Source organism: Prionailurus bengalensis, chromosome C1 (assembly GCF_016509475.1).
Source record: "Prionailurus bengalensis isolate Pbe53 chromosome C1, Fcat_Pben_1.1_paternal_pri, whole genome shotgun sequence".
NCBI lineage: Eukaryota > Metazoa > Chordata > Mammalia > Carnivora > Felidae > Prionailurus > Prionailurus bengalensis.
This window is the reverse complement of record NC_057345.1, coordinates 37,559,805-37,585,050: the sequence shown is the minus strand read 5'-3', so window position 1 is coordinate 37,585,050 and position 25,246 is coordinate 37,559,805. Positions and strand designations below refer to the sequence as shown.

At 39.0% G+C, this 25,246-nt stretch overlaps 1 protein-coding gene across 2 annotated transcripts in view; it reads right to left on the bottom strand.

Annotated features, from left to right (window-relative positions):
* Positions 1 to 24,157, bottom strand: part of CMPK1 (cytidine/uridine monophosphate kinase 1) — a 37,090-nt gene extending 12,933 nt beyond the window's left edge. Inside the window, exon 1 of one of the 2 annotated variants that reach the window (XR_006296576.1) lies at positions 23,822 to 24,099. Coding sequence is in view for 1 of the 2 variants with exons in the window: in XM_043574922.1 (XP_043430857.1) it covers positions 23,822 to 23,992 (171 nt within the window). In the remaining variant the exon portion in view is untranslated. Of the gene's footprint in view, positions 1 to 23,821 lie in introns of both variants that reach the window. The other variant, XM_043574922.1, reaches the window with a different exon arrangement.
* Positions 24,158 to 25,246: the final 1,089 nt, after the last annotated feature.

Genomic DNA, 25,246 nt, shown 5'->3' with positions numbered 1-25,246 from the left:
ATTATTTAAACTGTTATTTTAAAATTATTTCCACACACCATTTTTAAATGCCTACTTTGATCACCAAGCATAAGCAAACTTCTGAAAATGGGTGTTGTAGAAAAGGCCTTATAAAAAAAATGAGGCGTGACCCACTTTCCCACTCACTATTACAATTTTCAAAAAGCAGTTTGCAACTAGTGTCCATAAAATTTAATAGCAGTCCCATTTCCTACAGTTTACTTTGTTTTCTGCTTGGAAGTCTATGCTTGCTGGATGTTCTCATCTGGTCTAGAGATTATAGCATATGGTAATATTGAATAAATGCAGAGACAAACAGTACTAAACAATGGCAAATGCTTAGTGAAACACAAACCACACAGATCGCTCTGTACAGATTGCCTCTGCTGCATGAACAACATACATTTAGAAGCCCAGCTAGCAATTTAGAAATTAGTATATACAGTGTTTATTTCCTGACACTGGAGCACTCAAATTTGCAAGCTCTATATTGCATTAAAGTAGGTTTTGGCATATCACTTTTTTAAAAGAGAAACTAGTTGTAAACTGAAGTATACAAATGATATTTAAAAAAAAAAAATCACACACAGTTGGTCAAAAAGAGAGAAAACAACCTTATCTGCAAAGTCTAAGGAAACAAGGAATTCAAATTAGAACGATGTCAAATCTATACATGTGTCTTCCTACTGTTCATTCACATTGCATCTTTAAAAATCCTCTATTTACCACTTTTTTATATTTTTCTTAAGGATTTTGCTGAAGCTTTCCTCTTACCACAGAGTTTCTACAACAAAAAGCAACTATCACTTACACACTAGCTATTATGGTATTTTAATAACAACTAGACTTTAAAGAGCATGTTTTTAAAGCATTCTGTTGTCATTAAGTAGTCACTGATGCCAATTCTGAGGAAAGCAAGAATGGCTTTTTCTCAGGCTTAACCAAAACTCTTTCACATTCTCTGAATTTCCTAGCAATTAAAACCTAGTGGGTCACTACTGCAGTCTTAAGAACAACATTCAAAACCACAGCAGGTTATAAATACTATAAACTACAATAAATACAATTACAAGCTACTATTCAACTAAAAATAGTTTTCTAGTGACAAATATATAAACTCAATTCATTTAGAGTAACGGTCTAAATTTTTTTACTTTCATTTTCTCCTTTAAGAAACTGAAAACTCAATAAATTTTTATAAACCATATACTAAGACTTGGAAGGAGGGAAAAAAAAGCACCATGTTCTCAATAAGGACAGAATGGCACTCTGTGTAATTATAACTAGGTGAAGGTTGACAATTTATGGTATCAAATCTCCAATCATCTTGATGGACTTCTCTCCCTTCTTAGCAATCATCTTTCCTTCTTTCTAAATTTAGGTAATGTGGTGTTATGTGAACAAAGACAACGATAAAAACAATAAAAAAACAAAACCACAACGAAAAAAAGAGTTCAAGGTAAAAATGATGCATAAATGGCAAGTCCTTGGAAGCAAGAAGAGATCCAGATGCCAGACACCCCCTCCTGTTAGTGTGGCAATTAGAAAGTACCACAGACTGTGACTGAGCCTCACAAGAGAGGGAACATAGCACATATATTAGCTACAAATATACATATATGGATATATATATGGATATATATACATATACATATATATACATATATATACATATACATATATATCTTTTTAATTTTTTTAATATTTTTAATTTTTTTTAATATTTATTTTTGAGAAACAGAGTGAGGCAAAGTGTGAGCAGGGGAGGGGCAGGGGAGGGGCAGGTTCCAGGCTCCAGGCTCCAAGCAAGCAGTCAGCACTGTGAGATCATGACCTGAGTCGAAGTCGGACGCTCAACGGACTGAGCCACCCAGGTGCCCTGCTACAAATATATTTTTAATGCAACTGTGTGAGTTAAAATTACTGGGTATCCTTTAAATAGTGGATGCATCTTTAAAGCATTTAAGACTAAGTTTACTTTGCATTCCTTATAAGATTAGTGACCCTTAAAATCTAAATTTTGGTTCTGTACTGTCAACAATGTACCTTCAGCAGCACACCCAGAAATGCTACAAGGACTATCCCAAGCCATCCAGACTCACTAGTCTGGTGCCTGCTGCAAACAATAGCTTTAGAGCCTACAGCCTCCCAGCAACACTTTATGTAAGGCTCTCATTTATTTCAAAGGCATTTCCAATAGAACTTTTTCCAATTACTCTAAATGAGATGTCTGATAAGGACCTTCCAAGAACAGAATCTGCCAGTCTTGGGGAACTTACTTTACTTGGAATGTAAAAACTGCTGCACAGTGCCCAGATGCTTAAAACTGGTCAAACGTTTAAGGTTCCTTCCAGTTTTACCTATAGAGGGTTAGAGAAAGGGTCTTTCCTATAATCACCATTAAAGAAAGGTTAGCATTAAAAGAAAGGAAAAAAAACAACTGTTCAGTGCAAGAAACGCTGAGCGTAATAGTTGATTTAAATTGCTAGTAGATTTCCAATCTCATTTTTAGTCTGCCCTTGCTGTATTTCCAAATGCATGAATTGCACTTCACCATGCCTATTTAATTGCAAATCTACATATTAACTATAAACTACAGAAATTATAAACTGAGCTAAATCTTTTCTTAAACAAAAAGCTTTAGCAGACAGATTTTAAATTAACATGAAGCATACTTCTTTTTCTAATTAAAGAGTGATATTTTAAAAGCTTGTACCCCGAAAAGAGGGATATAATCCATTCAACTGCACACAATTACAACACTATTCGTTTTCCTCAATGTTTTGCTCTTCCTAGAAGACAACCTTAATTCAGGCAATACTTGGAACTTAATTTAAATCCATAAATATGTATTGAGTGCCTATGAAGTGCCAGGCAATGTGCTGATTTCAGGGGAAGTAAATAGGATGCAATAGTGACTTGTACATTAAAGTGACTTGAGCTGTACGATTAACTAATAAGACAATTCTTCATCTTGCATAGCTTTTCCTAAGGAATTCAGTCTTTACCAGCACTGTCTGCTGGGGGAAGAAGTTGATTCTTCAGAGGCAGTGCAAGAAGACAGAACAATAAACAAAACTCAGAGCAAAGGTGAGTTAGAAGCCACCCAATACTGTTTCCCCATTTCTGTAAGCCTGCATATTCCTCTAACAGTTTCCAAAAATCCTCAGATAACTGAGGATTTGGGTACCTGACTTATATACCAAATGGTCCCTATAGCAACTGTGAATTGGAATTTTCACACTCCAATTTCATTCCAGTTGGTCATTTCCAGTATTTTTCTTTTAATTCATCTCATTCATTCTGAATCAATCTGTCTTCCCTACATTAGAAGGGCATGGAAAATGGTCAAAGATGAAGACCAGGCCCAGAAACCTCATGGGATTCCAGGAGCTCAGGGGCAGTAATTTGAAAACTTCCAACATTAATGGATAGGTACAGATGTCTTGTTAATCTTAGAAAACACTCTCTGGGGGCGCCTGGGTGGCTCAGTCGGTTGGGCATACAACTTCGGCCCAGGTCATGATCTCACGGTTCGTGAGTTCGAGCCCCGCATCAGGCTCTGGGCTGACAGCTTAGAGCCTGGAGCCCACTTTGGATTCTGTGTCTCCCTCTGTCTGCCCCTCCGCTGCTTGCACTCTGTCTCCCACATTGTCTCAAAAATAAACCTTAAGAAGAAAAATTAAAAAAAAAAAAAAGAAAACACTCTCTGAGCTTATTAACTGAATGATCAATTCTTATAGTCACTGTAGAGCCTACAAGCTACACACTCATATCACTAAAACCCAAATATTGTTGCAGGTGGCCTAAGAGCCTAGAGTTCAATTAATTCATTTCCTGTGAGAACACTTGGAGGACATAAATGAAACCACTTACATGAAGCCCTTGCCTCTCTATTTCACCTTAGGAAAGAGAGTTTTTAAAATATTAAGCAGGCCTAATTGTATTTCTTATTTTTAAAAAATAAATAACATTAAAATCAGAATATCATTTACCTGGGGAATACCAAAAGTAATAAAGCCACCCTAAGAGATACTTGAGAATGCGATTTGTAAAAAGACTCAAAATAACCACAACATTTTGGGGCGCCTGAGTGTTCATGGTTAAGCGTCCAACTTCAGCTCAGGTCATGATCTCATGGCTCATGAGTTTGAGCCCCACGTTGGGCTCTGTGCTGACAGCTCAGAGCCTGGAGCCTGCTTCAGATTCTGTCTGTCTGTCTGTCTGTCTGTCTGTCTCTCTCTCTCTCTCTCTCTCTCTCCCCTCCTCCCCGGCTGACACTCTGTGTCTCTCTCTCTCAAAAATAAATAAAAAACATTATGGGGCACCTGAGTGGCTCAGTCGGTTAAGCATCTGACTTCAGCTCAGGTCATGATCTTGCAATTTGAGAGTTTGAGCCCTGCATCGGGCTCTGTGTTGACAGCTCAGAGCCTAGAGCCAGCTCCAGATTCTGTGCCTCCCTCTCTCTCTGCTCCTCTCCACCTTGCACTCTGTCTCTCACTCTCTCAAAAGTAAATAAACATTAAAAAATTAAAAATAAATAAATAAGTAACATTAAAAAAAGTTTTTAAATAACCACATTTTAATAGCTCAGGTTCTCCTTAAGGGCTAGAATTTATCTGGATTTACGAATCAACTTGAGTAAAATGTGCAAAGGATAACAAACTCTGAATTCAATAATATATGCAAACATAGCATTTGAGCATCTGCAAAATTACCATACTAATGGCAAAATGGAGCTACAGAAATACAGAATCCAGCAACAACCACAAGAAAAGAACCTTGCATGAAGTCATGTACTCAGAACACTGAACTGAAAGTTAAGGGATCAAGTCTTAAAATTAAACGCTCACAACCCTGTGTGACACTGGAAAATTTATGTAACCTTAGAACTCAGTTTCTTCATCTGTAAAACAGAATTATTATTTACATTACCAGAAATAATACCTACACTACACTATCAGCTGCAGCATAGTATCATTAGCTATTACAACTAGAGGTGTCTCCTAAAGAACATACTCCTAAAAACATTGCTAGATGCAAGACTTACTATGAGAGCGCAAACTCCCAGATCCCATTCCAGTTATTCCAAAGTCCACAATAATCAGTGGCTACCCTAACAAATTACACACCAACAAAGGAAAAGTACTACCAAACTGGCTCAACAGCATACGAAATGTACACAGGAAAGGAACAAAAGCAATAATAATAACAACTAAGTATAGAACAAGTATAGTATGATAAATGACAGTCCAATCCACTATGCAAATAGCCTCAAATACAGAGTCTCCAACAAACGGCAACAGTGATATATTTGAATACATTTAAAAATTTATGAGAACCAACAAGAATTTATCTTGCTTACTATCTTCTTATAAACAAACAGATCAATTTCAAACCCACTAGCAATGACTAATTAGAAAATAGACATTTTAAAAAAGATCCTATTCAAAACAGCAATAGAAACATAAATTTAGGATTAGGCCTACAACTAACGTGTAAAAATTATATAAAGAAATTAGAAACCCTTGAAACTATTATTATTAAAAGATGGTATGGGGCGCTGCCTTGCTGGCTCAGCCAGAAGCAAAGAGCATGTGACCCTTGATCTTGGGGTTGTGAGTTTGAGCCTCATGTTGGGCAAAAAACTGACTTAAAAAAATAAATCTTTTTAATAAATAAATAAACAAGGCATTCTTTGCTTCTGTGTTCCTGAACAAAAAGATGCAATACTGTTAAGTATTTTAAAATTCCACAAATTAATCTATGAATTTATTGCAACCTCAATCAAAATTCAACTGGAATTGATTTTTTAATGAAACCTAATGAATGGATTCTCAAGTTTATCAGAGTAAATGTGAGAAGAGAATGGCCAAAACTGAAAATAATTTTAACAACTACAAGAGGGACTTGTCCCACCACGTGGCATAAAATATTATAAAACTACAGTAATTAAAACAGTATACTAGTATAAAAATAGGCAAAGAGAACAATGAAAGTGAACAGTCCAGAAACAGAGCCAAGTAAGTATAAATGGGTATTCAATAAATGACAGACTTAGCATCTAAAATTCAAGGAGTGGGGGCGCCTGGCTGGCTCAGTTGGTACAGTGTGCAACTCTTGATCTTGGGGCTGTGAGTTTGAGCCCCATATTGGCATAGAGTAAAACTCAACACAGAAAAGAACTATTTGATAAATGATACTTGTGCAACTAGGTACCCTGGGAAAAAATTAAATTAGATACCCACATCATACCATATGCAAAATTAAAACAACACAAGCAAAAAAACTCTATGACAGTACTGGAGGAAAATAATCCTGAGAGAAAAAGGCATTCTAAAACAAGAACCAAGTCAGTTAAGGTTTATGTTTGACAACATAAATAATAAACACTTAATGAACAAAGAAAGATATCATAAATATAATCAAATAACAGGCTAGAGCATGGAAGAAAATGTTTTCACCATACAAAGGTGACAGGGTAACATACACTGTACATAAAGAGATCATACTCAGGCACCTGGGTGGCTCAGTCAGTTAAGCATCTGAATCTTGATTTCGGCTCAGGTCATGATCTCATGGATTGTGAGATTGAACCCCAAGTCAGGGAGTCCTGACAGCGTGGAGCCTGCTTGGGATTCTCTCTCTCCCTCTCTTTCTCTGCCCCTCCCTAACTCGCGCACATGCACACATGTGTCTCTCTCAAGATAAATAAATAAACTTTAAAAAATCACACTAACAAATAAAGAAAAAAATACAGGAATGGGCAAAGGATAAGAATAAACAATTCACAGAAAAGAAGAAAAGAACAGATGTTCAACCTCACTGGTAATCACGAAAATTTAAATTAAAACAATGTGATTCATTTTCCACCCATCAGATTGGTTAAAATAAAAAGGCTGTTATATCTGGCTTTTGCAAGAATGGAGGTGGGGGTGGGGAGGAACCATACTTTGCAGAAGTGTAAACTAGTTCAGCCTTTTTTGAGAGCAATTTAGCAGAATCTATCAAAATTTAAGTCTGCATACCCTCTGGTCCATTTCTAGGAGTTGTGCTACTGAAATAGTTGTACATGTACACAAAGACATTACATAAATGAATGTTCACATAAGCATCATCTGTAAACAGAAAATCAAAATGTTCACCAATATATGAATATACCACTAAATATACCACTGTATATATTATGAATGAAGTAGAGCTATCTGTAAGTTCTGATATGGAAAGCTATCCAAGATACACTGTTAGGGAAAAAAATGCAAGTCAAAAACAATAGGCAATGTGTGTGCACGTATGTGCACATGCATTGTATCTGTGTATAGATACATCAAAAAAGGAAAAGAAAGGCACGCACGAAAAAATTGATGTGATTACATAATCTGAGGTTAAGGAGAACTTTCACTTTTACTTTACGTACTTTCAAATGTTTGACTCTTTTATAATGTACATATATATGTATAAACTTTTTAAAGTTTTAATTTAATATATATATACATATGCTTTTACATAAAGCATATATACTAACCACCCATTTCTAAATGGCAAATATCACAAAGAAAAATTCATAACTTAAATGTTTATTAATATAAAATCCTAACAAAACAGCAAAATGAAATTCAAAGTAGCCTCACATTAAAGATAAAAATCCCTATGTTTAAAAAAAAATCTAATTTCAAGAAAAAAGAGAAACAGGACTTGTGCAATCAAAAACTTACTTAAAATTTAAAACTAAATCATTGTAGAGAATAGCAAAAATCAATTCAAATGTTTGAACAAAAATTTCCCTGGAAAGGGACCCATTTCTTAAACAAAGGAGAAACAAAAGTATAATATAGCAACACAAAAACATACTGCATGGGCATGAAGTCAAGAGTTATAGGAGACAGAAAACAGTCCAGTTTTATAGCCTAGAAACAGATGGAAATTTAGAGACAACACTCAGTTAAGAATCCAAAAAGCACATCAGCAAAGGTTTAAAAGGAAACATTTTAATGAAGCCCTACTCTAGACACTAGGGTTCAAAACTATAAGCAAGTTGTTCTGGGAAGGACACCTTCATGGCAAAGACAACATACTCACACTACTTCTAGTCTCCAGGGCACTTTCAGACTGTTATTGTGCCAAGCAATACCTCTCAATTGATTCCTTATACATAATTAATCTTGCTTAGACAACAAAGAACCATCTTCATTTTGATATACCAATCTGTGTTAATAGAAGAAAGTGCAAGCAAAACCACTATTAGGCTTGAAAAGGTAGTGCATGTTTTTAAAATTCGGGGGTATAAAGTTCAGTTTATTACATTTTGCTCAATATTAAATTAAAGTCAGCAAAACAAATGAATAAACAAAGCAAAAGAAGAATCTGATCTCCAGATACAGAGAATAAACTGATGACTGCCAAAGGGAAGGAGGATGGGCAAAATGGGTAAAGGGAAGTAGGAGACACAGGCTTCCAGTTATGGAACAAATAAGTTATGAGAATAAAAGATAAAGCATAGGGAACATAGTCAATAATATTGTAATAGCACTGAATAGTGACAGATGGTGCCTATACTTGTGGTGAGCATAGCATAACCTATAGATGCTGAATCACTATGCTGGACACCTGAAACTAATGTAACATCATTGTGCACCAACAATCAATCGATTAATCAATAAAAGTCAGACTAAGAATATACTTTTTTTAGTTTATTTAAGACAAAGAGAGGGCGCACGTGCACAGGCGGGAGTGGGGCAGACAGAGAGAGAGAGAGAATCCCAAGCAGGCTCCGCACTATCAGTGCTCAAACTCAAGAACCCTGAGATCATGACATGAGCCGAAATCAAGAGTCAGACACTTAACCGACTGAACCACCCAGGCACCCCTAAGAATACACATTTTTTATGGCATAGCCATCAAATCTTAGCCCAGCCTGGAATTTAATGCTGGCCACAGATACCTGTATCCATTTTATAATATAGAGCAGAATATAAAAGACCCTCCGTTCTTGATCAGAGACTAACTTCTTCATAGAAGGGGAACAGTAGTAAGCCTATGGGAAATTTTATGGCAAATTTTCTTTCCTGCCATCACTATACAACAGGAAGAAAGCTGGAAACCATTCTATAGAATGAGCAACTTCTCTCACCCACCCCACTAGTCTGACTTAACTTGGACACAATCATGCCTAGAATCAGTCAAGGAAGTAATAATAATCTGTTATTCCCACTCTTCTTTTCCATCTACTACTATCCCTTCTTCTCCTTCATCCCCAACTCTCAGTCCCAGGTACAAGACATACACTTACCAGTTATCTTCTTTTTTAGTTTTTAACTTACTTATCAGTCTTTTGATCTCTGCATCATAGGCAATAGAAAGCAGACTGTATGTTCTAATGTGCAGGGTGTAAGGCCTCATCAAAATTAAGAACTACTGTGCTTCCAAGGATACAATCAAGAAAATTAAAAGACAACCCATAGGATGGGAGAAATATCTGCAAATCATTTATCTGGGTAAGGGATTTCTATCTAAAATGCATAAGCAACTTTGTAACTCAATAATAAAAAGATGGGGCACCTGGGTGGCTCAGCTGGCTGAGCACCCGACTCTTGATTTGGGCACAGGTTGTGATCCCAGGGCCGTGGTATCAAGCCCCATGATGAGCATGGAGCCAGCTTAAGATTCTCTCTCCCTCTCTCTGCCCCTACCTGCACCTTAAATGCACACTCTCTTTCTCTCTCTCAAAATAATAAAATAAACTTTTCGGGTGCCTGGATGGCTCAGTTGGTTTAGTTTCCAACTGGTGATTTTGGCTCAGGTCATGATCCCGGGGTCGTGGGATTGAGCCCCAAGTCAGGCTCTGCTCCGGGTGTGCAGCCTGCTTGGGATTCATTCTCTCTCTCTCTCTCTCTCCCCCTCTCTCTGCCCCTCTCCCCTGCTCATGCTCTCTCTTTCTAAAAAAAAAAAAAAAAAAAAATTCAATAAATAAATAAACTTAAGAAAAATAAAATTAACTAAAAATGGGTCAAGGACTTGAATAGACATTTCTCCAAAAATATACAAATAACCAAAAAGTCCATGAAAGATGCCCACGTTAGTCATTAGGGAAATGCAAATCAAAACCACAATGAGATACCACTTCACACCAGTAGGATAGTTATAATTAAACAAACAAAAAATGATTAAGTGTTGCTAAGGGTATAAAGAAACTAGAACCTTTATACATTGCTAATGGGAATATAAAATGGTACAGCCACTGGGGAAAACAGTTTGGCAGTTCCTCAACAAGTTAAACAGAATTATCATATGACCCAGCAATTACACTCTTAACTGTATGCCCAAAAAAACTAAAAACAGAGACTCAAACAGATGTTTGTATGCCAATGTTCACTGCAGCATTATTCACAAGGACCAAAAGTCGGAAGCAGCCCTTGTCCCACAATAGCTAAATGGATAAATAAAATATGACATATACATACTATGAAACATTAGCATAAAAAGGAATAAAATTCTGACACATGCTAATATGGACGAACCTTGAAAACCTTATGATAAGTGAAAAAGCCAGACACAAAATGACAAATAATATGATTCCTCTTGTATGAAGAACCTAAAATAGGGAAATTCATAAAGGGAGGAGAAAGCGGATTAGAGGTAAAGGGAGGAATGGGGAATTACGACTAAGTGGTACAATATCTGTTCGGTGTATCAAAAAAGTTTTAGAAGTCGGTTAAGCGTCCGACTTCAGCCAGGTCACGATCTCACGGTCCGGGAGTTCGAGCCCCGCGTCAGGCTCTGGGCTGATGGCTCAGAGCCTGGAGCCTGTTTCCAATTCTGTGTCTCCCTCTCTCTCTGCCCCTCCCCCGTTCATGCTCTGTCTCTCTCTGTCCCAAAAATAAATAAACGTTGAAAAAAAAAATTTATAAAAAAAAAAGTTTTAGAAAAGTGATGACGGCTCCATGACATTGCAAATGCAATTAATGCCACTCAATTATACATTTTAAATGGCTAAAATGAGAAATTTTAGTTTATATTTTACCACAATTAAAAAAAATTAACAGGGGCGCCTGGGTGGCTCAGTCGGTTAAGCGTCCGACTTCGGCTCAGGTCATGATCTCGTGGTCTATGAGTTCGAGCCCCGCGTCGGGCTCTGTGCTGACAGCTCAGAGCCTGGAACCTGTTTCAGATTCTGTGTCTTCCTCTCTCTCTGCCCCTCCCCTGTTCATGCTCTGTCTCCCTCTGTCTCAAAAATAAATAAACATCCAAAAAAAAAAATTTTTTTTTAATTAACAATGTAATTACCAAAACCATTGAATTATACACTTTAAATGGGTGAATTGTTTGGTATGTAAATTATATCTCAATGAAGTTATTTTTTAAAAAACACAGAATTTCTGAAAAATCACAAAATTTCCAAAACAAGGAATTAATTAATTATGTAATGTATCTAATCTATACAGTATGATATAATTATATAGGTTATATGGTAAAAGTACATTCATTAAGATGGAAATATGTTTGTGATATGACAAGTGAAATGCCGGTTTCCAGATAGCATGAGCCTACTTAAAAAAAAAAAAAAAAGTCTGGAAGAATACGCCCCAAAATATTGATTGATGGTAGCTTTCTCTGGATGGTAAGATTACTGGTAATTTTTATACTCTTCTTTTTATATACCTGTATTTTCTAAATTTTGTGTAATGTGTCTATACTACTTGTATAATAAAAAAGTATCCAGAAAAAAAAAGGTAATCAAAATAAAAAGTGTGCTCATCCTTAATAAGACAGTTAAAGTATATATACAGTATTAGCTTACAATACTTAACCCATCATTTGGACATTTGCTCCATTTGGCAACTAATATCCTATTTTGAATATAAACAGCATTTATGCTGTAAACTTCCTTAAATCTATGTGCCCTTTCTAGGGTTTTTCAATGTAAGCTAACTCTAAATATTTTCTCTAAGTACAAAAATAGTTCATATTCAATAGACTCTAAAATACCATACCAGATTTCCTAAAATCTATAAACTGATTAGTATTATCATTCCCTATGTTAGAGTAAACAATGAGAATATAATGCTTCCCCAAACTACTTTTATCCAAATTACTCTTCGATCTCTTTCCTAAACATCTTTTTTAAAATAATGTTACCATTTACACATTGTCATGTACTGTGCTAAATACTGTAGAAGCATCATTTCATCTTTGTAACAACCCAGTTAAGTTGGCATTATCATCGTTTTACAAATGAAGATACAGAATCAGAAAAGTTAGCGAATGTAGCTATAGGTGGTAGGCTGAGATTCAAACTAACACCTGACCTCAAAGTCTACATTCTTTCTAATAGTATGCTAGAGTGTAAGAAAGTTAGTCCTAATATCCCATTTCTTACGTATTTTTAATTTTAAAAATGCATACAAAATTCTATTTCAGAAAGCTATTCTTTTTCCCAACTTCACACATTCTTTGTTACCAGTCTGAAGCTCTATGTAAACATGAAATCCAGCAGGAATTTATTAAATACAATTCCTTGGTGCTCACATTCATAAAGCACAGAATAGCAAAGAAGGTATACATATTTGTAGTCACTGGATAATTTGTCTCTGATTGTACTATACTGGATTACATGCTAACACTGAAGTCTCAGGATACAGATTTGTTTTAGGGTTGGCAAAACTGCCTACTTCTACACTCCTCCTTTCACAGGAGGGAAAACTGAGATAAACAGACTTGCCAGTTAGTGGAGAGGAAACTGGCACTTGAACCCAAGTCTATCAATCCACAGTGGGCATCTGAAGCAATTCCTAGGTGACAGACACGGAGACAGTCTTTTGCCTTGAAGGTACTTACAGCCTTTAAATAACAGAATCTGCTGGCAGAAATTAAAAAGGAAACTCAAAGTTGATGTACTTTATAATTTTGTTGTATCCTAGCACGGAGATGAGATCAGAACTTCATCCATACCAAACAGCCAGGCATGTCCGACCTACCATCCAGCCAGATTCTAACCATCTTTCCTTCATTTGCTTCATTCTTGTCTTTATGATCCCACTACCACTCTGACACCATTACCGTTTCCACTCTCCACTTGCCTCACCCAATAATCACTAAGTGGCAGATACAATTTTCCACTATTTAAAAACCTAAATTAGCTAATAAGTCAGTTCCCAATCACATAATCCAAACATCTGGGCTGTCTCTTTACTCCCTGTAGACACCAAGAAAATATTAATTCATGTTATTATCTACCTAAATCATACATAATTATAAAGGTAAATCTTGTAGGGTAAACTAATGGCATACACCCATGACAAACACACTAGGGAAGTTCCAAACAGAAAGTGGGCAGGGAAGCAGTATTTTGTATAGCCCCAAGTTAAGCATATTTGTTTGTTGATACAACATATGTTCTAATGATGAATAAAACCAACTCATGGGTCTTCTGGAGAAGACTGATGGAAACCAGGCACGGAACATGATTCATGGGACCCAGTCCCTCAAAATGAAAGTTTCTGACAATGGTAGGTAACAACTGGTGCTTTTCCCTTTACCAAAGTAATGTTTTGTTAGATTTACCAGGCAGCATAAAAAATGTCAGCAAACAGTATGTACAATCACACCTGTTCTCTATTAAATTCTAAGTGCTCTTATCACATGTTTAGTCTGTAAAAATGTTCTTGATTTGCCAGGTTAAAGCAATAGAAATGTCAGAGTAAATACATTTTCATAGGCAACTGGGCTAAAAGTATTAGCTTTAAGGTTAACAAGAGTCAGTGTGATCAGGCCAACATGACACAAAGAATGAGACAGTTATCCCCCATCTCCACCCTTTCTTACCTGATCTAAAACTCCCACTACTAGGGGCATGTGGGTGGCTCAGTCAGTTAGGCGTCTGACTTCGGCTCAGGTCTTGATCTCATGGTTCCTGAGTTTGAACCGCATGGGGCTCTGTGCTGACAGCTCAGAGCCTGGAGCCTGCTTCACATTCTGTGTCTCCCTCTCTCTCTGCCCCTCCCCCACTCACACTCTGTCTCTCTCTCTCTCTCTCTCTCTCTCTCTCTCTCTCTCACCCAAATAAATAAACGTTAAAAAATTAAAAATAAATAAATAAAACTCCCACTACTGGAGCAACTTCTCTGAAACTCTCTGAATTTAAATTCAGAAGGATAACTGTTGAAATTGTGACTGAGAGGTCCTCGGGGACTACAGTCCTCTCCCCATTGGTGTCTTAACTGAAACGTGGTGTTTAGATTAACCCATTATTGTCACTGACACTTTAACCCAAAGGGTACATACACATCAAGCAGACTTTAAAAGAGTAAGGATAAGGGAAAGAGATGCTTTGAGTTAAGACTTAGGTAGACGAATCTAATTTTTGTGGGGGTGGACTATATACATACATTCAGAGAAATCCCCCCTACATAGAAAACCCATGTAGTTGGATATATGTATATGTGCGTGTACATACACATATACATATATCCAACTAGTTGGGTATACATATAATACATTTATATATATACACACCCATATATGTATATATATGCAACTACATGGGTATATAAACATATATATATATATATTCTTTTATTTTTAAGATTTTATTTTTAAGTAATCTCTATACCCAACATGCGCCTCAAATTCATAACCCTGAGATCAAGAGCCCATGCTCCACCAATTAAGCCAGCCAAACATCCCAAATGGAGTATTTTTTAATAACATTTTTCCTTTATTTTCTTAAATAATCTCTACACCCAACATGGGGCTCGAACTCACGACCTCAAGGTCAAGAGTTGCATCCTCTACCAACTGAGCCAGCCAAGCATCATTCATATATTCTTTTTTTAATGTTTATTTATTTTTGAGAGAGAGAGAGAAAGAGCATGACCAGAAGAGGGGCAGAGAGAGAAGGAGACACAGAATCCAAAGCAGGCTCCAGGCTCTGAGCTGTCAGCCCAAAGTCCCACGCAGGGCTCGAACTCATGAGCCTCAAGATCATGACCTGAGCCAAAGTCAGACACTTAACCAAGACTAAGCCACCCAGATGCCCCACAAATTCTTTCTTAATGCATAACTGAGCTGGCAGAAAATTAAAGGAGTAACTCAGATTTAGAAAAATCAAGAAAGCACAAATCCAGAGTGAGTGAGTGAGTGCTGGAGTTGTGTCTGCCAGACACAATGGGATTTAAAGGCTCACAAACTGGTGAACAGAGACAGAGACTGAGGCCTAAATAGGACTGGAGATCAGATCAAAGAGCTCCATGTAAAGAATGTCCTAAAGGATGACACCCTCAGTGGCTGAACTAGAAAAGAGAACCCACTATGCAGAGAAAACAGCAAAATTTCCTAACCATAAGCTCATATAAAGAAACTTTTAAAGGATATACTTTAAAAAGGAAAATTATCTCTGAAGGAAGTTCTGAGGTACAACAATAATTGGTGAATAGAGAAGCTGGTATACATGTGAGTTATTCTACACAAACATTACATCATTGCTATAAAATGTTAACAAGTCATTTGTAGGGATTAAAAAAATCAATATACAATTTGAATCCTGGAAAACAGAAGAGGATGGAAAATAGAGTTATGTATTCTAAGGTGTTTCTATTGTTTAGAGGGAGGAGAGTAAAAATATTAATCAACATTAGACTTAAGTTAAATAACATGTATGCCTAAAGTTTCTAGGGCAAACACTAAAAACAGACTGTATAGCTACAAAAGTAGGAGGGAATAAATGGGGCAGGAGGCAGGATCTCAATCAAGTTCAAGAAAGTAGATGGGGGGAGGCGGACAGGTAAAATTAACACATAAAAAGATGATAGTACAAACAGCTAACATTTATATATGATTTACCATGTGCCAGGCACTGCTCTAAGAACTTTACATATATTAGCTCATTACCTCCACAACACCCCTATGAGGTAGACACTATGTATCATTATTCCCATTTTACAGATGAGGAAATTTAAGCATAGAGAGATTAAATGACTTGGCTGAGGTCACACACACAGTAGGTGTTAGGTGAAAATCAAACCTGGGCAGTCTGACTCTAGAACCTAAGTGCTACATACTTCATAGGTATGACACTTTGATATATATTTTTTTAATGTTTATCTATTTTTGAGAAAGACAGAAACAGAGACACAGACACAGACACACACACACACACACACACACACACACACACACACGGAGATAGTGCCAGCACTAGCAGGGGACAGGCAGAAAGAGAGGGAGACACAGAATCCAAAGCAGGCTTCAGGCTCTGAGCTGTCAGCACAGAGCCCGATGCAGGGCTGGATCTTAGGAACCTTGAGATCATCACTTTGATACTTATTCATATCCTTTCAATTAAATTTTTCTTCAGTCTAAATGACTCAGAATGCCTCCCAAAATGTTGCTACTTACACTGCTCAAGACATTTGCTTCATTGACTATTTATGGATACAGAATAGGCAAAGAGGGAGGGGTGCTAACATATATGAAGTAAATATGTATTAGGCAGTCTGCCAGACATTACACAGGTTCTTTTGATTAATCTCCACAATCACCCTGAAAAGTAGATTAACATCCCATTTTTCAGTGGAAGAAACTTTTTAAAAAGCCAAAAATTTAAGTAACTCACCAAGGGGCAGGAACCCAGGTCTGAATGGCTTCAAGATTTACTTACATGTTCAATTTGTGCCAGATGTGCTGGGCACTAAAGATATGAGAGTAAATCAGAAAGTCAGGGCTCTCACCCTTATGGAGTTTAATGGTCTAATGGGGGAGTCTGTGGGGTTCCTGGACCCAATTCTAACTTAAGGAGTAGGTTCCCTTACACAACAAACAACACAGCAGAGTGTTCTCAATTCTGAAGTATGGCACTATCTACCCAGAGAATTGTCATCTTCCACAGGTTAAAGAGTCAGTCCGAGGCGGTTGCCCCCCAACCACCACTTCAGACACCAGCTGCAGTCAAAGGTATTGCCTGTACTTCTGACCAACTGACTATAAATTAGAGGGCCCACGGTCCCCTCTTTGGGCTTGGTTAATTTGCTAGAATAACTCACAAAACTCAGAGAAACACTTTACTTACTAGATCATCAGTTCACTGTAGAGGGAGCAACTCAGGAACAGCCAGAGAGATGCAGCACAAGGGCATAGAGCTTCCCTGCCCTCTCCAGGTGAATGTCTCCCCCTGGATCTCCACGTGTTCACCAACCCAGAAGCTCTCTAAAACCAGACCTTGGGGTTTTTTTGGAAGCCTCTTGCATAGCCATGTTTGATTAAATCACTGGTGACTGGCAAGTGATTAAACATCCAGGCTCACTCCTCTCCCTGGAGGGGAGAGGGAGGGGCGAGACTGAACCCTCTGATGACTTGGTTCCAACACTCTGATGACTTGGTTGGTTTTCCTGGCAACCAGCTCCAGCCCTTAGGTGGGGTCCAAAAGTCACTTCATTAACACAACAAGAAACATTTCTGTAATGCTCAACACTTAGGAAATTCCAAGGGTTTGTGGGAGCCATGAGTCAGGAACTACAGACCACAAATTGTTAGAAAATACCTGAGTATTGTTCAGATCTAATTACTTAACAAATACAACTATTAGATATTTCTTTTGGACCAGGTTAGGTTTGAAAAAATTACTGAGACACTAAGGGCACCATGAACTGAGGACATCTGGGAATCTCTGTATAAGCTAAGATCTGAAGGATAAGCAGGCATTTCAAACACCTTGCAGGAGGAGTAAAAGACCAGGTCCCCACTGTTTAAAACATTACAATAACAGTTAAGGTAAAACTAAAAGATAAACAATTTTAAAACAATTTAATGTTAAACTTTAATATCTGCAAAAGTTTTTCATATCTTTTCTCATAAAATTCTGTTAGTGTGTGTCTATCTCCACTAAATTGAAAGCCCCTAGAAGCCTGTATCCCCGTAGACAGAACACACAGTCTACATTCAGGAAATGTATTCTGGGTCAGTCTCATATAGGTTTACTCTCCTTAGGCTTTTCTCAAAAATGAAACCTCAAATTACCTTATTCAAGGGCTTTAAGTACTCTCGACTCCTCCACATCTCCTAGCTGCTTCTTTCCGATGGCCCTTCAGAATTGAGTTCAGAATGGAAACCAATTTGACAATAAATTTCAAAAAAAAAAAAAAAAAAAAGAAATGAGTTCAGAGCTATTACCTCTCCTGGGAAGACTTCCCTGACCCACTGGGAAGTCACTGGACTGAAATTGAAATGTCCCTTATTTAATGGTATATTTAGTTTATTTCTATCATAGGACTTACCACTCTATTCTGTAGTAGTCACCAATTAACTTCCTTGACTCCACTCTAAACTGTAAACTTCCCTTAACAGCAGGATCTAAGCCTTATTCATTTCAGCAACAATCAGAGTACCTACCTCTCAAAAAAAAACAAAAAAACAAAAAACTGTTTTTGGAATGAATGACAAGGGACATTTTTCAAATTATGCCTTTTCTTCTTTATGGACATCTTGAAAAAAATAAGGAATTTACTCAGAAAAACTTTAGAAAGGAGATTTACAAATTTGCAAAAATTAAATTGATAACTATCCAGTGCTAATAAAGAATCATACACTGCTAATGGAATTGTAATAACTATGTTTTTGAAAAGAATTCTGATAATGAATTATCAATTAAAATTAAAAATGCATATATCCTCTGACTCAGCAATCCTTTTAGGGACCTAACTTACAAAAATAACAGTATCCATATGCAATGTTATATTTACAAGGAAGTTTGTTTTTGCTGTTGTTTTTACAAGGAAGTTTTCTGAAGTACTGTTTGCAATAGTAAAACAATTCCTGCAGACTATCCTGAATGTCCATCAGTAGGGGAATGGTACAATTATGCTATAGAACATGTATTTTACGGAATATTCTACAGCTACTAGTAAGAATGGGTTAAATCTATATGTAAAGACCTGAAAGGTATGTAAAGACCTGAAATGTATCCATGATACATTCAGCAGAAAATACAAAAATCCCATCTAGAGGTAAAAAACATATATTGGTATTTTTATTTCTAAGAATATTGAGAGAGATGGGGAAGCAGTTAATACTAGACAGCTAATATGAGTGACATCAGAATTAGAGGAGATTTAACTCTTCCCATCCAAGTAAGTATTGTTTTTATAACTGAAAACCAAAGCAGGAGGAAAAAAGGAAGTTTTGAAAAGTAATGATAGTAATAACTCAATATATTCTCCCCTCCTCCAAGTTCTTATTAAAAAAAAAAAAAATTCTAAGTTACAACCACCTTTAATAAAAAGGTGGTACTTCAGAAGAGTCAAGAATACTGTGGACTATGTCTTTTATAGATAATTTAAACTTTCTTTAAAAAAATAACAGAAAAACAAAAAACCTATCTCTTACTCTACCCTATCCCACCAAAAGGAGAGAAAGGCCTATTCTTAAACAAGCTTAATGTCCAGTGGATCATCCTATCATCATTCTTCTATGAGAGGTAATCTTTGGGGATTTGGAATTAGGAGCTTGGATATTTTACAATACTCAGCAGATTTTCACAACCATACCATTTATTCACTGACAGTAAGCAGAAGTGTTACATAAGAAATATTTATATGACAGGGTTAGGTCTCACTCAAGCACTTCTGACCTGAAATTGGGAGAGCTAACTGCTACTTGGGCGCCCCCTAAAGACCAAATTCTTAAAACTTTTTACATCTTAGGACAAATTAGTGTCCTCTAAAACAGATTCAAAAAACATTCCCCCCGCCCCCCACCAAATACTTATTAAGCCCTTACTAAGTGCCAAGCACAATGTTCCACACTGGAAACACAAAGATAAATAAAATCGACTTTCTGATTTCTACATGTTTAAATTTAATACCGTCCATACAAAGTATAAGTTCCCCCATACAGGTCAGGAGAAAGTTATAAAACAGAAAATGATAAGAATCCTTTTAGGGTACTAGAGAAAGCAATTTGGCATGGAGATAAGCTTTAGCATAATTTGTTTATGTAAGCAAAATGTCCACCACCTTTAAAAGAGAGGTTAAAATATCCCTTCTGGCTAACACATGCAAAATTGGGGTTATTTTGAAAGACAAATTTAGGTTATGGCATCATAATTTTTCTTGGGTCAAAGCAATATAAGTAAAGCTTAATTTTAAAAATTAAAAAAGGAGAAGTATCCCTGAAAGGATTGCATGATTTAGAAAACAGCCAATTTTCAAAAACAAATAGAGTACAAGAGGACACAGAGTTAGAAACAATTAGAAAATCAAACAGGGGTGCCTGGATGGCTCAGTCAGTTAAGTGTCAGCACAACACAAAACCTGCTTGGGATTCTCTCTCTCTCCCTGCCCCTCCCCTTCTCACACATGCTCGCTCTCTCTCTCTCTCTCTCTCTCTCTCTCTCTCAAAAATAAACTTAAATAAAAAACAAACAAACAAATAAATAAAACTGACGAAGACCAGTACAAATAAATGGGCAAAGTCAACCCCTAAATCTCCCTCAGATCATTCCTTCTCAGTTCAGAACACTTTTAGATGATACTGTATCAGATTTGCCTTTTCTTCCCTCAAGGTCTGGGAGCATAAGTAGTAGAGATAGAATTCACCTCAAGGAAGGAAGGAAGGAAGTTTGGAAAAAAGGAAGGAAAGAAGAGAAGAAAGGAAGAGGGGGAGGAAAGGAGGTAGAAAAGAAAGAGACAGGTAATAAATAAATTATACATACATACATACATATATACCAGCTTCCCTCCAGTTACAGCCTTGATCACTAATTGTGATGCCCCAGGACACTGGAGGGCCAGATATTCTGATTCTGCAGCCAGACCTAAAAAGGTACTTCTGGCAGCCTGAGTTGGAAATCAACATAATTACTCACCCCCTCAAACTGTATTTCAGCCACATTTCAGGTACCCTGTGAGCTAAATTAGCACTGGCATCACAGATAGAGAATTTAACCTTGACTTGTATAATCTTTCCTTACAGAAAAAACTTAGTCCCCAAAATTACAATTGTTTAGGATTCAGCTTATGTTTGCCTATGAAATAAAATATTGGGTCAAAATACAAAAGACAAAGAGGAAAAGAAAAGCCCTCTGCCTTAATTGCTCATTAGACATTCCATTGTTTAATTTAGTCAGCTAGGAGACAGCAATTGCTAAATTATAAACTATTTGGAATTTGCAGAAATCAGCTTAATTGTTTACGGCAACTGGAATCAATGGCAACTATTTTCATGAAAGAAGATGACAGTTTAAAACAATTTAAGGTCATATAATTGCCAAAATATTAAAAAATAATATATTATGAAACATTTAATTATGGAAATTTATAGTTGATAATTAATAGGTTTAAAATATTATTAGCCATTACTGAACAGAGTAAAGAATAAATACCAGTTACAGAATGTGTAGATTATTTTTAAAACAGTGGAGTAATTTGACTATTATTAGCTTGGATGTGGATGTTTAAAGCCACGTTATGATTCAGAAACAAAATATTTAAACACATTCAAATACAGCAGCCGTAAGCCAATTTTTAAAGTAATACTATTTCAAAGTAAAAATAACCAATCTCATAAATTACAAACGGGAAGTCAAAATGTAGAAAAAAATTATTTGCATCTATGTGTGCCAGATATTTTACCTCATTTAATATCTGGAAATACCATACCAGATATGTATTATTCCTCTCTCTTCACAGAGGAGGGCCAGCCAAAAGTAACAACTTCCGGGGGGGGGGGGGGGAGGAGGGGGGAGGGGGGGACACCTGGCTGCTGGCTCAGTTGGTAAAGCAGACAGAGCATGCAACTCCTGATCTCTGGGTTGTGAGAGTTCGAGTTCCGCGTGGGGTGTAGACAGTACTTAAAAATCTTGAAAGAGGGGCGCCTGGGTGGCGCAGTCGGTTAAGCGTCCGACTTCAGCCAGGTCACGATCTCGCGGTCTGTGAGTTCGAGCCCCGCGTCGGGCTCTGGGCTGATGGCTCAGAGCCTGGAGCCTGTTTCCGATTCTGTGTCTCCCTCTCTCTCTGACCCTCCCCCATTCATGCTCTGTCTCTCTCTGTCCCCCAAAAAATAAATAAACGTTGAAAAAAAAAATTAAAAAAAAAAAATCTTGAAAGAGAAGAGAAGAAATAGTAAATGACAAAGGGTTTGAAACCATATGTGTCTGGTTCTGAAGTCTTTTCTCCTTCCCCTATCATGCTATATACCTGTAAGAATCATTTCATATATTTAAAAAACAAAAAACCCAAACCCGAAATCATCCAATCCCCACTAGTCTTAAAAAGTTAAAAGAACCAACAAAAATAGGGAGGGAGCACTTAGGTGGCTCAGTCCATTAAGCATGGGACAGGATTTCAGCTCAGGTCATGATTTCGTGATTTGTGGGATCAGGCCCTGCCTGAGGCTCTGTGCTCACAGCACCAAAACTGCTTGGAAGTCTCTCTCTGCCCCTCCCCCACTCACGTGTTTTCTCTCCCTCTCAAAAAAAAAAATCTTAAAAAAAAAAGGAGAAAATATGTTTTTGGTTGAAATAGTTCCACCTTTATTTCTAAAAATGATCAATAATTATAAAGACAGCTGTAAAACATAATGAAGTAGATGTTACCATTCGATCTTCTTTAGAGATGTTCTTTAGAGAATAAAATATAGGACAGGAGTGGATTGTATGAACACAGAGGAGAGAAGTGAACGCCCAAAGCTAACATAAGCCATATTCTGGAAAAGAGGAGGGAAATATTTTAGAAGTTCTGGGTCAAAACTTTTGTGGTCACCGAGTTTCACAGGGACTGTTTGGGTGTTTTACAGCTCTGCCGGTCGTCTCTTGTTTCTAGATACCCTCTGTTTTTCTTCACTCCCAACATCATTCCCCAGATTCTTCAATAAGCCTTACCGTCACAGTGTCACTAACCACGTTATCTATTCGAAAATTAACAGAACTGAACCGATAACCTTAACACGCCGTGAAGCAACAACAAAAAGAGTAACAGAATTTTAGAGTTGGGAGGTATTTTACATTGAGTTTAAATCTGGGTGCACAGCCTCCTATGGTCTAGGGCGCAACTGAGACTCGGAGAGAGGAAGTGACTTGGCCAAGGACAAAGCCTGAGTTGGCAGCGAGACCAGACGTTGAAGCTTGAACTCAGACTCGGCTCCTCGGCTTTTCCGACCACACGAATCTGGGCTGAGCCTCAGAGCCGGTACTGCCATTGACAGAGCGGGAAAGTGCTCCGGGCAGATCACAGATTATTACCTCAAACAACACCCTGTCCCCCGAGGTTCCTTTCCAGGGTTAAGACCACGGTAAGGTTAGTTGAGATGTTGGCGTTTCTAGAGGGCTTGCGGGAAGGGGCCAAGTAGACAAACCGGTCTCCCTTCCACACAGCTGCGAGCGCACACCGCCTCTAACCTAAATCCACGCTCCCGCTGCCTTCACCCACCCCATAACCGGTGACACACTGAACTCGGCGCGCCGGAGGTCCCCGAAGGCTGATCCTCCCGGATCCCCTCCCAGCCCACTCTCCGGATGAAACTGGTCCCCAAAACGTTAAGGAGAGAGGGGTGCAGGAACAAAGCGACCCCAAGCGGTCCCCCTCCCTTCTGGGCACCCCCCCCCCCCCCCGCGGCGAGGGGACGTGGACTACGAGTCCCGACAGGCAGCGCACCGCAGAACCCTCGATCACCGCCACGCGGACGACGCGATGGTCGCCGGGACTAGTAGTCCGCTGAGTCCGCGGCTGCGGGGGGGCGGGGGAGGGGGAAGGCGCGCGGACCGCCCGGCGCTGCGGGACAAGCCGACCCGGCGTCCGGTCAAGCCCAGGGAGCGCGCCAGCTACCCGGGCCTCACCTCGACGATGCGGGCGCACTGGGTCCCCTTGCCGGCCCCGGGACCGCCGAGGACGAACACTACCAGCGGTTTCATGAGGCGGTGAGGCCAGACGAAAAGCGGCCGGCAGGTCAGCAGCGGGAAGCTAAGGCCCAGGACGTGCAGCAGCCTCCGGCCGCAGCGACTCAGCATACACCGCGTCTCAGCCGCGTCTTGGCCGTCTTGGTCGCTGAGGGAGCTGACAGCGGCCGGGCCGGCGGCGGCGGCGCGGGGCGGGGCGGGGGGAAGGGGGCGGGCCGAGTCGGCGCCCGCCGCGGCCCCGCCGCCGTGGCTGCCGAGGCGTCCGCGCCGCGGCCGGAAGGGGCGGTGCCTCTGCTGCGTTCTAGGCGGCTGCGCTCCGGCGCCGCCCGTGCGGGCCAGCGCCCCTACTAGTCCCCGCCCCTCAGCGGGCTCATTCATCCCACCGCAGGCAGTTCGTCCAGGGCGCAGGTCCCCATCGCGCGCCTTGTCTGACAGGCCTGTGCTGGAGTGTGCGACGCGACACACGACAGAGAAAACCTATTGTCTGTTTGCGAGGAGTTTAAGCTGCAGTGGGGAGGCAGCCGACCTGAACAAGCCAAGGGAAGAATAGATAGATGACAGAAAAGAAGGGAGAAAGAAATAGCGATACAGGCTTTGAAGGAAAAAAGCGGAAGAATAACAAAGGATGGATACAATTTGGAGGCGGTGGTCAGGTAACATTTAAGGCAAAACATAGGGCATAGGAAAGAGCGAAAGCAGGTAAAGACTGGGATAGGTCCCACAAGAAGAAGAACATGTGCAAAAAACCCTAAAATGGCTTGTGTTGGAAAAAGCCAGAGAGACCTGAGTTGTAGGAATGAGGCACAGGATGGAAAGTGGGGGGGTCAGGCCCAGGCAGGTCGTTCAGGCCCTTTGGTTATGGAAAGGAGTTGGGGTTACATTCTAACTGCAGTAGGAAGCCCTTTAACTGTAACTCCAGTTCTCGCCTGCCTGCGTGAGAGAAAAACCTTAAGGGAGAAGAAAAGGCGTCCAAGGAATGAACCACATGTGGCGATTTAAATTAATTATATTAAAAACAAAATTCAGTTTTTCGTTCACACTAAATTTCAAGTGCTCAAAGGTCACATGGGGTAGTGGCAATTGAATTGGACAGTGAACATACAGAATGTAGCCACTACAAAAGGTTCTAGGGGTGCCTGGGTGGCTCAGTCTGTCAAATGCCTGACTCTTGGTTTCAGTTCAGGTCACGATCTCACAGTTGGTGAGTTGGAGCGCTTCATCCGGCTCTGCGCCAACAATGTGGAGCCTGCTTGGGATTCTCTCCCTCGCAGTCTCTGCCCTCCTTTGTTCTCTCTCTCTCTCTCTCTCTCTCTCTCTCTCTCTCTCTCTCTCCTCTGTCTCTCCAAAGTAAATAAGGGGCACGTG